General features: G+C 42.1%; 1 protein-coding gene across 2 annotated transcripts in view; it reads right to left on the bottom strand.

Moving 5' to 3' along the window:
• Positions 1 to 198: 198 nt before the first annotated feature.
• OstDelta (oligosaccharide transferase delta subunit) overlaps positions 199 to 12213 on the bottom strand; it is a 272441-nt gene continuing 260426 nt past the window's right edge. For both annotated transcript variants that reach the window (XM_071659381.1, XM_071659382.1), the window contains one exon: positions 199 to 823. Coding sequence is in view for 1 of the 2 variants with exons in the window: in XM_071659382.1 (XP_071515483.1) it covers positions 814 to 823 (10 nt within the window). In the remaining variant the exon portion in view is untranslated. The remainder of the gene's footprint in view (positions 824 to 12213) is intronic.

The raw sequence follows: 12213 nt of genomic DNA, 5'->3' as shown, positions 1-12213 counted from the left end.
GAATATCATATTGTATGTTAATATGCCAACCTTCAAAATATAATTATTTAAGTAGCAGAAAGATTGATTACGCAATGCTGAATCACAAAAATTGTCTTTAAAACTACATATACTGGTAATGAAAGTAAACAATCAAGAATAAGTGTTAGGACTTCGTTTACTTCTAAATCATCGCACTACAGGTAATGAAAGACAAAAGAAACTATTTGACTGTATTCACCTCATCGTTCTCTTACAACAATTATCACATATTTTACAGACTTAACAAGCTTGACTGATATACAATCAGAATAACACCAAAAACTTGTGGAATGAAGTCTTCACATCCGACAGGCAGAGAAACAGAACAAAAAAAAAGACTTTTGTAAATCCACACATCATACCATTTTAATGTCTTTTACACTCTGTCACGCACTATTTATCATTCAATAGGAGGCAACTATACATTGGTTGTCCAAGTAACCTCAAAAGTAGTGTCCACCTGGTAATCACAATTCACTTATTAAAAGTACAATATGCCATCAATCTTGAACTAATTCAATCTCTCATGTGCAATGTAAATAATTTTCCCATTAAACACAAATAGTGCAACATTAACTAGTACTTTTCTCCTTATTAAAGAAACACCTCCTGCTTGCATTTCTTCAAGAACAACCCACATAACTATGGAATTTCCATATCATTAGGAAAGGATCATAAAGAATTTTTTGAGTACTCTGGACAAGAGCAAGGATTGGTAATGGTGTCTGGACTTGTGCTGCTGGGATGGATGAACTGTAGATGCCCTGCATCTCTTGTACCTGGATCACCAGCTCATATGTTCCTGAGAAATTTTGGGACGTAATTAGAATAGAATTACATCAATCAATATCCTATTCAGAGTATTCCACCTTCAATTTTGTATACTTAATGGACTTTTCAGTACTTAGCCCAACTAAACACCAGTTGTTAGTATAATATGATCACTTGAGTTCAAATTACTCAAACAATGGACTGAACCAGGACATGTGAAGCATCTGGTATAAACCATGGAAAGGTCTGTGGGGCCTGAATGTGGATAGGTAGCTGTGGTTTCAGTGCATTAACACATGGCAGTAGAGAGTGAGTGTGAATGAATGTGGCCTTTTTTTGTCTGAAAACCCCCTCCCCCTGGATATGCGCGAGGCAGTGCTAGGAAAAGACAACAAAGGCCGCATTCGTTCACACACAGTCTCTAGCTGTCATGTCACTCTATCCCTTGCATGCCTTTCACCCTCCTGCATGTTCAGTGCTAGGAAAAGACAACAAAGACCACATTCGTTCACACTCAGTCTCTAGCCGTCATGTATAATGCATTGAAACCACAGCTTCCCTTTCCACATCCAGGCCCCACAAAACTTACCATGGTTTACCCTAGACACTTCACATGCCCTGGTTCAATCGATTGACAGCACGTCGACCCCGGTATACCACATCGTTCCAATTCACTCTATCCCTTGCACGCCTTTCACCCTCCTGCATGTTCAGGCCCCGATCACTCAAAACCTTTTTCACTCCATCTTTCCACCTCCAATTTGGTCTCCCACTTCTCCTCGTTCCCTCCACCTCTGACACATATATCCTTTGTCAATCTTTCCTCACTCATTCTCTCCATGTGACGAAACCATTTCAAAACACCCTCTTCTGCTCTCTCAACCACGCTCTTTTTATTTCCACACATCTCTCTTACCCTTTCATGACTTACTCAATCAAACCACCTCACACTACATATTGTCCTCAAGCATCTCATTTCCAGCACATCCACCCTCCTCCACACAACTCTATCTATAGCCCATGCCCCGCAACCATATAACACTGTTGGAACCACTATTCCTTTAAACATATCCATTTTTGGTTTCTAATATAACGTTCTTGACTTCCACACATTTTTCAATTCTCCCAGAACTTTTGCCCATTTCGCCACCCTATGATTCACTTCCGCTTCCATGGTTCCATCCGCTGCCAAATCACTCCCTGATATCTAAAACACTTCACTTCAGTTTTTCTCCGTTCAAACTTGCCTCCCAATTGACTTGTCCCTCAACCCTACTGTACCTAATAACCTTGCTCTTATTCACATTTACTCTTAGCTTTCTTCTTTCACACACTTTACCAAACTCAGTAACAAGCTTCTGCAGTTTCTCACACGAATCAGCCACCAGCACCGTATCATCAACGAACAACAACTGACTCACTTCCCCAAGCTCTCTCATCCACAACAGACTGCATACTTGCCCCTCTTTCCAAAACTCTTACATTCACCTCCCTAACAACCCCATCCATAAACAAATTAAACATCCCCTGCCACAAACCAACATTCACTGGGAACCAATCACTTTCCTCTCTTCATACACATAAACATGCCTTACATCCTTGATAAAAACCTTTCATTGCTTCTAACAACTTACCTCCCACAGAGCATCTCTGTCAACTCTATCATATGCCTTCTCCAGATTCATAAATGCTACATACAAATTCATTTGCTTTTCTAAGTATTTCTCACATACATTCTTTAAAGCAAACACCTGATCCACACATACTTTATCACTTCTGAAACCACTCTGCTCTTCCCCAATCTGATGCTCTGTACATGCCTTCACCCTCTCAATCAATACCCCCCCATATAATTTCCCAGGAATACTCAACAAACTTATACCTCTGTAATTTGAGCACTCACTCTTATTCCCTTTGCCTTTGTACAATGGCACTATGCAAGCAATCCGCCAGTCCTCATGCACCTCACCATGAGTCATACATACATTAAATAACCTTACCAACCAGTCAACAATACAGTCACCCCCTTTTTTAATAAATTCCACTGCAATACCATTCAACCCGCTGCCTTGCCAGCTTTCATCTTCAGCAAAGCTTTTACTACCTCTTCTCAGTTTACCAAATCATTTTCCCTAACCCTCTCACTTTGCACACCACCTCGACGTAAACATCTATCATCTCTTATCATCAAACACTTTCAACAAACCTTCAAAATACTCACTCCATCTCCCTCTCACATCACCACTACTTGTTATCACCTCCCCATTAGCCCCCTTCACTGATGTTCCCATTTGTTCTCTTGTCTTATGCACTTTATTTACCTCCTTCCAAAACATCTTTTTATTCTCCCTAAAATTTAATGATACTTTCTCACCCCAACTCTCATTTGCCCTCTTTTTCACCTCTTGCACCTTTCTCTTGATCTCCTGCCTCTTTCTTTTTTACATCTCCCAAGTCATTTGCATTATTTCCCTGCAAAAATCATCCAAATGCCTCTCTCTTCTCTTTCACTAATAATCTTACATCTTCATCCCACCACTTTCTAATCCCTACCCTTTCTAATCTGCCCACCTCCCATGCTTCTCATGCCACAAGCGTTTTTTGCACAAGCCATAACTGCTTCCCTAAATACATCCCACTCCCCTTATGTCCTTTGTTCTCACCTTTTTCCATTCTGTACTCAGTCTCTCCTGGTACTTCCTCACACAAGTCTCCTTCCCAAGCTCACTTACTCTCACCACTCTCTTCACCCCAAAATTCTCTCTTCTTTTCTGAAAACCTCTACAAATCTTCACCTTCCCCTCCACAAGATAATGATCAGACATCCCCTCTCAACACATTAACATCCAAAAGTCTCTCTTTCACGCGCCTATCAATTAACATATAATCCAATATCACTCTCTGGCCATCTCTCCTACTTACATACGTATACTTATGTATATCTCTCTTTTTGAACCAGGTATTCCCAATCACCAGTCCTTTTTCAGCACATAAATCTACAAGGTCTTCACCATTTCCATTTAAAGCACTGAACACCCCATGTACACCAATTATTCCCTCAACTGCCATATTACTCGCCTTTGCATTCAAATCACCCATCACTATAACCCAGTCTCGTGCATCAAAACTACTAGCACACTCACTCAGCTGCTCCCACAACACTTGGCTCTCATGATCTTTCTTCTCATGCCCAGGTGCATATGCGCCAATAATCACCCATCTCTCTCCATCCACTTTCAGTTTTACCCATATCAATCTAGAGTCTACTTTATTTTTGTCGCTGTCTCCCACGTTAGGGAGGTAGTGCAAGGAAACAGACGAAAGAATGGCCCAACCCACCCACATACACATGTATATCTATACACATCCACACTCAGACATATACATGTACATAATTCATACTGTCTGCCCTTATTCATTCCCATTGCCACCCCACCACACATGAAATAACAACCCCCTCTCCTTGCATGTGTGCGAGGTAGCGCTAGGAAAAGACAACAAAGGCCGCATTCGTTCACACTCAGTATCTAGCTGTCATGTAATAATGCACCGATACCACAGCTCCCTTTCCACATCCAGGCCCCACAGAACTTTCCATGGTTCACCCCAGATGCTTCACATGCTCTGGTTCAATCCATTGACAGCACGTCGACCCTGATATACCACATCGTTGCAATTCACTCTAATCCTTGCACGCCTTTAACCTTGAAGGTTCTGCGTGTTCAGGCCCCGATCAATTAAAATTTTTTTCACGCCATCTTTCCACCTCCAATTTGGTCTCTCACTTCTCATTCCCTCCACCTCTGACACATATATCCTCTTTGTCAATCTTTCCTCACTCATTCTCTCCATGTGACCAAACCATTTCAAAACACCCTCTTCTGCTCTCTCAACCACACTCTTTTTATTAACACACATCTCACTTATCCTTTCATTATTACTTACTCGATCAAACCACCTCACACCACATACTGTCCTGAAACATCTCATTTCCAGCACATCCACCCTCCTCCGCACAACTCTATTTATAGCCCACGCCTCACAACCATATAACATTGTCAGAACCACTATTCCTTCAAACATACCCACTTTTGCTTTCTAAGATAATGTTCTCAACCCACACATTTTTCAACGCTCCCAGAACTTTCGCCCCCTTCCCCATTGTATGATTCACTTCTGCTTCCATGGTTCCATCTGCTCCCAAATCCACTCCCAGATATCTAAAACACTTCACTTCCTCCAGTTTTTCTCCATTCAAATTTACCTCCCAATTGATTTGACCCTCAACCCTACTGTACCTAATAACCTTGCTCTTATTCACATTTACTCTCGGCTTTCTTCTTTCGCATACTTTACCGAACTCAGTTACCAGCTTTGGCAGTTTCTCACCCAAATCAGCCACCAGCACAGTATCATCAGCGAACAACAACTGACTCACTTCCCAAGCTCTCTCATCCACAACAGACTGCGTACTTGCCCCTCTTTCCAAAACTCTTGCATTCACCTCCCTAACAACCCCATCCATAAACAAATTAAACAACCATGGAGACATTACACACCCCTCCCGCAATTCGACATTCACTGGGAGCCAATCACTCTCCTCTCTTCCTACTCGTACACATGCCTTACATCCATAATAAAAAGTTTTCCCTGCTTCTAGCAACTTACCTCACACACCATATACTCTTAATACCTTCCACTGAGCATCTCTATCAACTCTACATACAAATCCATTTATTTTCTAAGTACTTTTCACATACATTCTTCAAAGCAAACACCTGGTCCACACATGCTCTACCACTTCTGAAACCATACTATTCTTCCCCAATCTGATGCTCTGTACATGCCTTGACACTCTCAATCAATACCCTCCCATATAATTTCCCAGGAATAATCAACAAACTTATGACTGTAATTTGAACACCCACGTTCATCCCCTTTGCCTTTGTACAATGGCACCATGCTTGCATTCTGCCAATCCTCAGGCACTTCACCATAAACCATACATACAGTGAATATCCTTACCAACCAGTCAACAACAACAGTCACCCCCCCTTTTTTAATAAATTCCACTGCAATACCATCCAAAGCTGAGAGTAAATATGAATAAGGGCAAAGTTATTAGGTTCAATGGGGTTGAGGGACAAGTAAATTAGGAGGTAAGTTTGAGTGGAGAAAAACTGGAGGAAGTGAAGTGTTTTAGATATCTGGGAGTGGATTTAGCAGCGGAGGGAACCATGGAAGTGGAAGTGAGTCACAGGGTGGGGAAGGGGGCGAAGGTTCTGGGAGCGTTAAAGAACGTGTGGAAGGCGAGAACATTATCTTGGAGAGCAAAAATGGGTATGTTTGAAGGAATAGTGGTTCCAACAATGTTATATGGTTGTGAGGCATGGGCTATAGATAGGGTTGTGCGGAGCGGGGTGGATTTGTTGGAAGTAAAATGTTTCAGGACAATATGTGGTGTGAGGTGAAAGGCTTGCAAGGAATAGAGTGAACTGGAATGATGTGGTATACCGGGGTTGAAGTGTTGTCAGTGGACTGAACCAGGGCATGTGAAACATATGGGATAAACCAGGGAAAAGTCTGTGGGGCCTGGATATGGATCGGGAGCTGTGGTTTTGGTGCATTAAACAGGACAGCTAGAGACGGTGTGAACGAATGTGGCCTTTTTTGTCTGAAAACCCCCTCCCCCTGGAATAATGGCGCAGCAGTGCTAGGAAAAGACAACAAAGGCCGCATTCGTTCACACACAGTCTCTAGCTGTCATGTCACACTATCCCTTGCATGCCTTTCACCCTCCTGCATGTTCAGTGCTAGGAAAAGACAACAAAGGCCGCATTCGTTCACACACAGTCTCTAGCTGTCATGTAATAATGCCATTGAAACCACAGCTTCCCTTTCCACATCAGGCCCCACAAAACTTACCATGGTTTACCCTAGACATTCACATGCCCTGGTTCAATCGATTGACAGCACGTCGACCCCGGTAATACCACATCGTTCCAATTCACTCTATCCCTTGCACGCCTTTCACCCTCCTGCATGTTCAGGCCCCGATCACTCAAAACCTTTTTCACTCCATCTTTCCACCTCCAATTGGTCTCCCACTTCTCCTCGTTCCCTCCACCTCTGACACATATATCCTTTGTCAATCTTTCCTCACTCATTCTCTCCATGTGACCAAACCATTTCAAAACACCCTCTTCTGCTCTCTCAACCACGCTCTTTTTATTCCACACATCTCTCTTACCCTTCATGACTTACTCAATCAAACCACCTCACACCACATACTGTCCTGAAACATCTCATTTCCAGCACATCCACCCTCCTCCACACAACTCTATCTATAGCCCATGCCCCGCAACCATATAACACTGTTGGAACCACTATTCCTTTAAACATATCCATTTTTGGTTTCTAATATAACGTTCTTGACTTCCACACATTTTTCAATTCTCCCAGAACTTTTGCCCATTTCGCCACCCTATGATTCACTTCCGCTTCCATGGTTCCATCCGCTGCCAAATCACTCCCTGATATCTAAAACACTTCACTTCAGTTTTTCTCCGTTCAAACTTGCCTCCCAATTGACTTGTCCCTCAACCCTACTGTACCTAATAACCTTGCTCTTATTCACATTTACTCTTAGCTTTCTTCTTTCACACACTTTACCAAACTCAGTAACAAATCTACTGCATTGTTTTCTCACACGAATCAGCCACCAGCACAGTATCATCAGCGAACAACAACTGACTCACTTCCCAAGCTCTCTCATCCACAACAGACTGCATACTTGCCCCTCTTTCCAAAACTCTTACATTCACCTCCCTAACAACCCCATCCATAAACAAATTAAACATCCCCTGCCACAAACCAACATTCACTGGGAACCAATCACTTTCCTCTCTTCATACACATAAACATGCCTTACATCCTTGATAAAAACCTTTCATTGCTTCTAACAACTTACCTCCCACAGAGCATCTCTGTCAACTCTATCATATGCCTTCTCCAATTCATAAATGCTACATACAAATTCATTTGCTTTTCTAAGTATTTCTCACATACATTCTTTAAAGCAAACACCTGATCCACACATACTTTATCACTTCTGAAACCACTCTGCTCTTCCCCAATCTGATGCTCTGTACATGCCTTCACCCTCTCAATCAATACCCCCCCATATAATTTCCCAGGAATACTCAACAAACTTATACCTCTGTAATTTGAGCACTCACTCTTATTCCCTTATGCCCTTTGTACAATGGCACTATGCAAGCAATCCGCCAAGACCCTCATGCACCAAAAGGAAAGAAAACTCACCATGAGTCATACATACATTAAATAACCTTACCAACCAGTCAACAATACAGTCACCCCTTTTTTTAATAAATTCCACTGCAATACCATTCAACCCGCTGCCTTGCCAGCTTTCATCTTCGGCAAAGCTTTTACTACCTCTTCTCAGTTTACCAAATCATTTTCCCTAACCCTCTCACTTTGCCACACCACCTCGACGTAAACATCTATCATCTCTTATCATCAAACACTTTCAACAAACCTTCAAAATACTCACTCCATCTCCCTCTCACATCACCACTACTTGTTATCACCTCCCCATTAGCCCCCTTCACTGATGTTCCCATTTGTTCTCTTGTCTTATGCACTTTATTTACCTCCTTCCAAAACATCTTTTATTCTCCCTAAAATTTAATGATACTTTCTCACCCCAACTCTCATTTGCCCTCTTTTCACCTCTTGCACCTTTCTCTTGATCTCCTGCCTCTTTCTTTTTTACATCACCCTAGTCATTTGCATTATTTCCCTGCAAAAATCATCCAAATGCCTCTCTCTTCTCTTTCACTAATAATCTTACATCTTCATCCCACCACTTTCTAATCCTACCTTTCTAATCTGCCCACCTACCCAGCTTTCATGCCACAAGCGTTTTTGCACAAGCCATAACTGCTTCCCTAAATACATCCCACTCCCCTTATGTCCTTTGTTCTCACCTTTTTCCATTCTGTACTCAGTCTCTCCCCAGGTACTATTTCCTCACACAAGTCTCCTTCCCAAGCTCACTTACTCTCACCACTCTCTTCACCCCAAAATTCTCTCTTCTTTTCTGAAAACCTCTACAAATCTTCACCTTCCCCTCCACAAGATAATGATCAGACATCCCCTCTCAACACATTAACATCCAAAAGTCTCTCTTTCACGCGCCTATCAATTAACATATAATCCAATAATCACTTCTCTGGCCATCTCTCCTACTACATATACGTATGCTTATGTATATCTCTCTTTTTGAACCAGGTATTCCCAATCACCAGTCCTTTTTCAGCACATAAATCTACAAGGTCTTCACCATTTCCATTTAAAGCACTGAACACCCCATGTACAACCAATATCCCTCAACTGCCATATTACTGCCTTTGCATTCAAATCACCCATCACTATAACCCAGTCTCCGTCATCAAAACTACTAGCACACTCACTCAGCTGCTCCCACAACACTTGGCTCTCATGATCTTTCTTCTCATGCCCAGGTGCATATGCGCCAATAATCACCCATCTCTCTCCATCCACTTTCAGTTTTACCCATATCAATCTAGAGTCTACTTTATTTTTGTCGGCTGTCTCCCGTTAGGGAGGTAGTGCAAGGAAACAGACGAAAGAATGGCCCAACCCACCCACATACACATGTATATCTATACACATCCACACTCAGACATATACATGTACATAATTCATACTGTCTGCCCTTATTCATTCTCATTGGCCACCCCACCACACATGAAATAACAACCCCCTCTCCTTGCTTGTGGCGAGGGTAGCGCTAGGAAAAGACAACAAAGGCCGCATTCGTTCACACACAGTCTCTAGCTGTCATGTAATAATGCACCGATACCACAGCTCCCTTTCCACATCCAGGCCCCACAGAACTTTCCATGGTTCACCACAGATGCTTCACATGCTCTGGTTCAATCCATTGACAGCAACGTCGACCCTGATATACCACATCGTTGCAATTCACTCTAACCTTGCATCGCTTAACCTTGAAGGTTCTGCATGTTCAGGCCCCGATCAATTAAAATTTTTTTCACGCCATCTTTCCACCTCCAATTTGGTCTCTCACTTCTCATTCCCTCCACCTCTGACACATATATCCTCTTTGTCAATCTTTCCTCACTCATTCTCTCCATGTGACGAAACCATTTTCAAAACACCCTCTTCTGCTCTCTCAACCACGCTCTTTTTATTCCACACATCTCTCTTACCCTTCATGACTTACTCAATCAAACCACCTCACACCACATACTGTCCTGAAACATCTCATTTCCAGCACATCCACCCTCCTCCACACAACTCTATCTATAGCCCATGCCCCGCAACCATATAACACTGTTGGAACCACTATTCCTTTAAACATATCCATTTTTGGTTTCTAATATAACGTTCTTGACTTCCACACATTTTTCAATTCTCCCAGAACTTTTGCCCATTTCGCCACCCTATGATTCACTTCCGCTTCCATGGTTCCATCCGCTGCCAAATCACTCCCTGATATCTAAAACACTTCACTTCAGTTTTTCTCCGTTCAAACTTGCCTCCCAATTGACTTGTCCCTCAACCCTACTGTACCTAATAACCTTGCTCTTATTCACATTTACTCTTAGCTTTCTTCTTTCACACACTTTACCAAACTCAGTAAAACTTCTGCAGTTTCTCACACGAATCAGCCACCAGCACCGTATCATCAACGAACAACAACTGACTCACTTCCCAAGCTCTCTCATCCACAACAGACTGCATACTTGCCCCTCTTTCCAAAACTCTTACATTCACCTCCCTAACAACCCCATCCATAAACAAATTAAACATCCCCTGCCACAAACCAACATTCACTGGGAACCAATCACTTTCCTCTCTTCATACACATAAACATGCCTTACATCCTTGATAAAAACCTTTCATTGCTTTTCGAACAACTTACCTCCCACAGAGCATCTCTGTCAACTCTATCATATGCCTTCTCCAATTCATAAATGCTACATACAAATTCATTTGCTTTTCTAAGTATTTCTCACATACATTCTTTAAAGCAAACACCTGATCCACACATACTTTATCACTTCTGAAACCACTCTGCTCTTCCCCAATCTGATGCTCTGTACATGCCTTCACCCTCTCAATCAATACCCCCCCATATAATTTCCCAGGAATACTCAACAAACTTATACCTCTGTAATTTGAGCACATGCCTCTTATTCCGTTTAGCTTTGTACAAGGCCACTAAATGCCAAGCAATCCGCCAGTCCTCATGCACCTCACCATGAGTCATACATACATTAAATAACCTTACCAACCAGTCAACAACAACAGTCACCCCCCTTTTTTAATAAATTCCACTGCAATACCATTCAACCCGCTGCCTTGCCAGCTTTCATCTTCGGCAAAGCTTTTACTACCTCTTCTCAGTTTACCAAATCATTTTCCCTAACCCTCTCACTTTGCCACACCACCTCGACGTAAACATCTATCATCTCTTATCATCAAACACTTTCAACAAACCTTCAAAATACTCACTCCATCTCCCTCTCACATCACCACTACTTGTTATCACCTCCCCATTAGCCCCCTTCACTGATGTTCCCATTTGTTCTCTTGTCTTATGCACTTTATTTACCTCCTTCCAAAACATCTTTTATTCTCCCTAAAATTTAATGATACTTTCTCACCCCAACTCTCATTTGCCCTCTTTTTCACCTCTTGCACCTTTCTCTTGATCTCCTGCCTCTTTCTTTTTTACATCTCCCAAGTCATTTGCATTATTTCCCTGCAAAAATCATCCAAATGCCTCTCTCTTCTCTTTCACTAATAATCTTACATCTTCATCCCACCACTTTCTAATCCCTACCCTTTTCTAATCTGCCACCTCCATGATTCTCATGCCACAACGTTTTTTGCACAAGCCATAACTGCTTCCCTAAATACATCCCACTCCCCTTATGTCCTTTGTTCTCACCTTTTTCCATTCTGTACTCAGTCTCTCCTGGTACTTCCTCACACAAGTCTCCTTCCCAAGCTCACTTACTCTCACCACTCTCTTCACCCCAAAATTCTCTCTTCTTTTCTGAAAACCTCTACAAATCTTCACCTTCCCCTCCACAAGATAATGATCAGACATCCCCTCTCAACACATTAACATCCAAAAGTCTCTCTTTCACGCGCCTATCAATTAACATATAATCCAATATCACTCTCTGGCCATACTCTCCTACTTACATACGTATACTTATGTATATCTCTCTTTTTGAACCAGTATTCCCAATCACCAGTCCTTTTTCAGCACATAAATCTACAAGGTCCTTCACCATTTCCATTTAAAGCACTGAACACCCCATGTACACCAATTAT

Source organism: Panulirus ornatus, chromosome 68 (genome assembly GCF_036320965.1).
Source record: "Panulirus ornatus isolate Po-2019 chromosome 68, ASM3632096v1, whole genome shotgun sequence".
Classification (NCBI taxonomy): Eukaryota; Metazoa; Arthropoda; class Malacostraca; order Decapoda; family Palinuridae; genus Panulirus; species Panulirus ornatus.
This window is presented reverse-complemented; position numbering and strand designations above follow the sequence as displayed.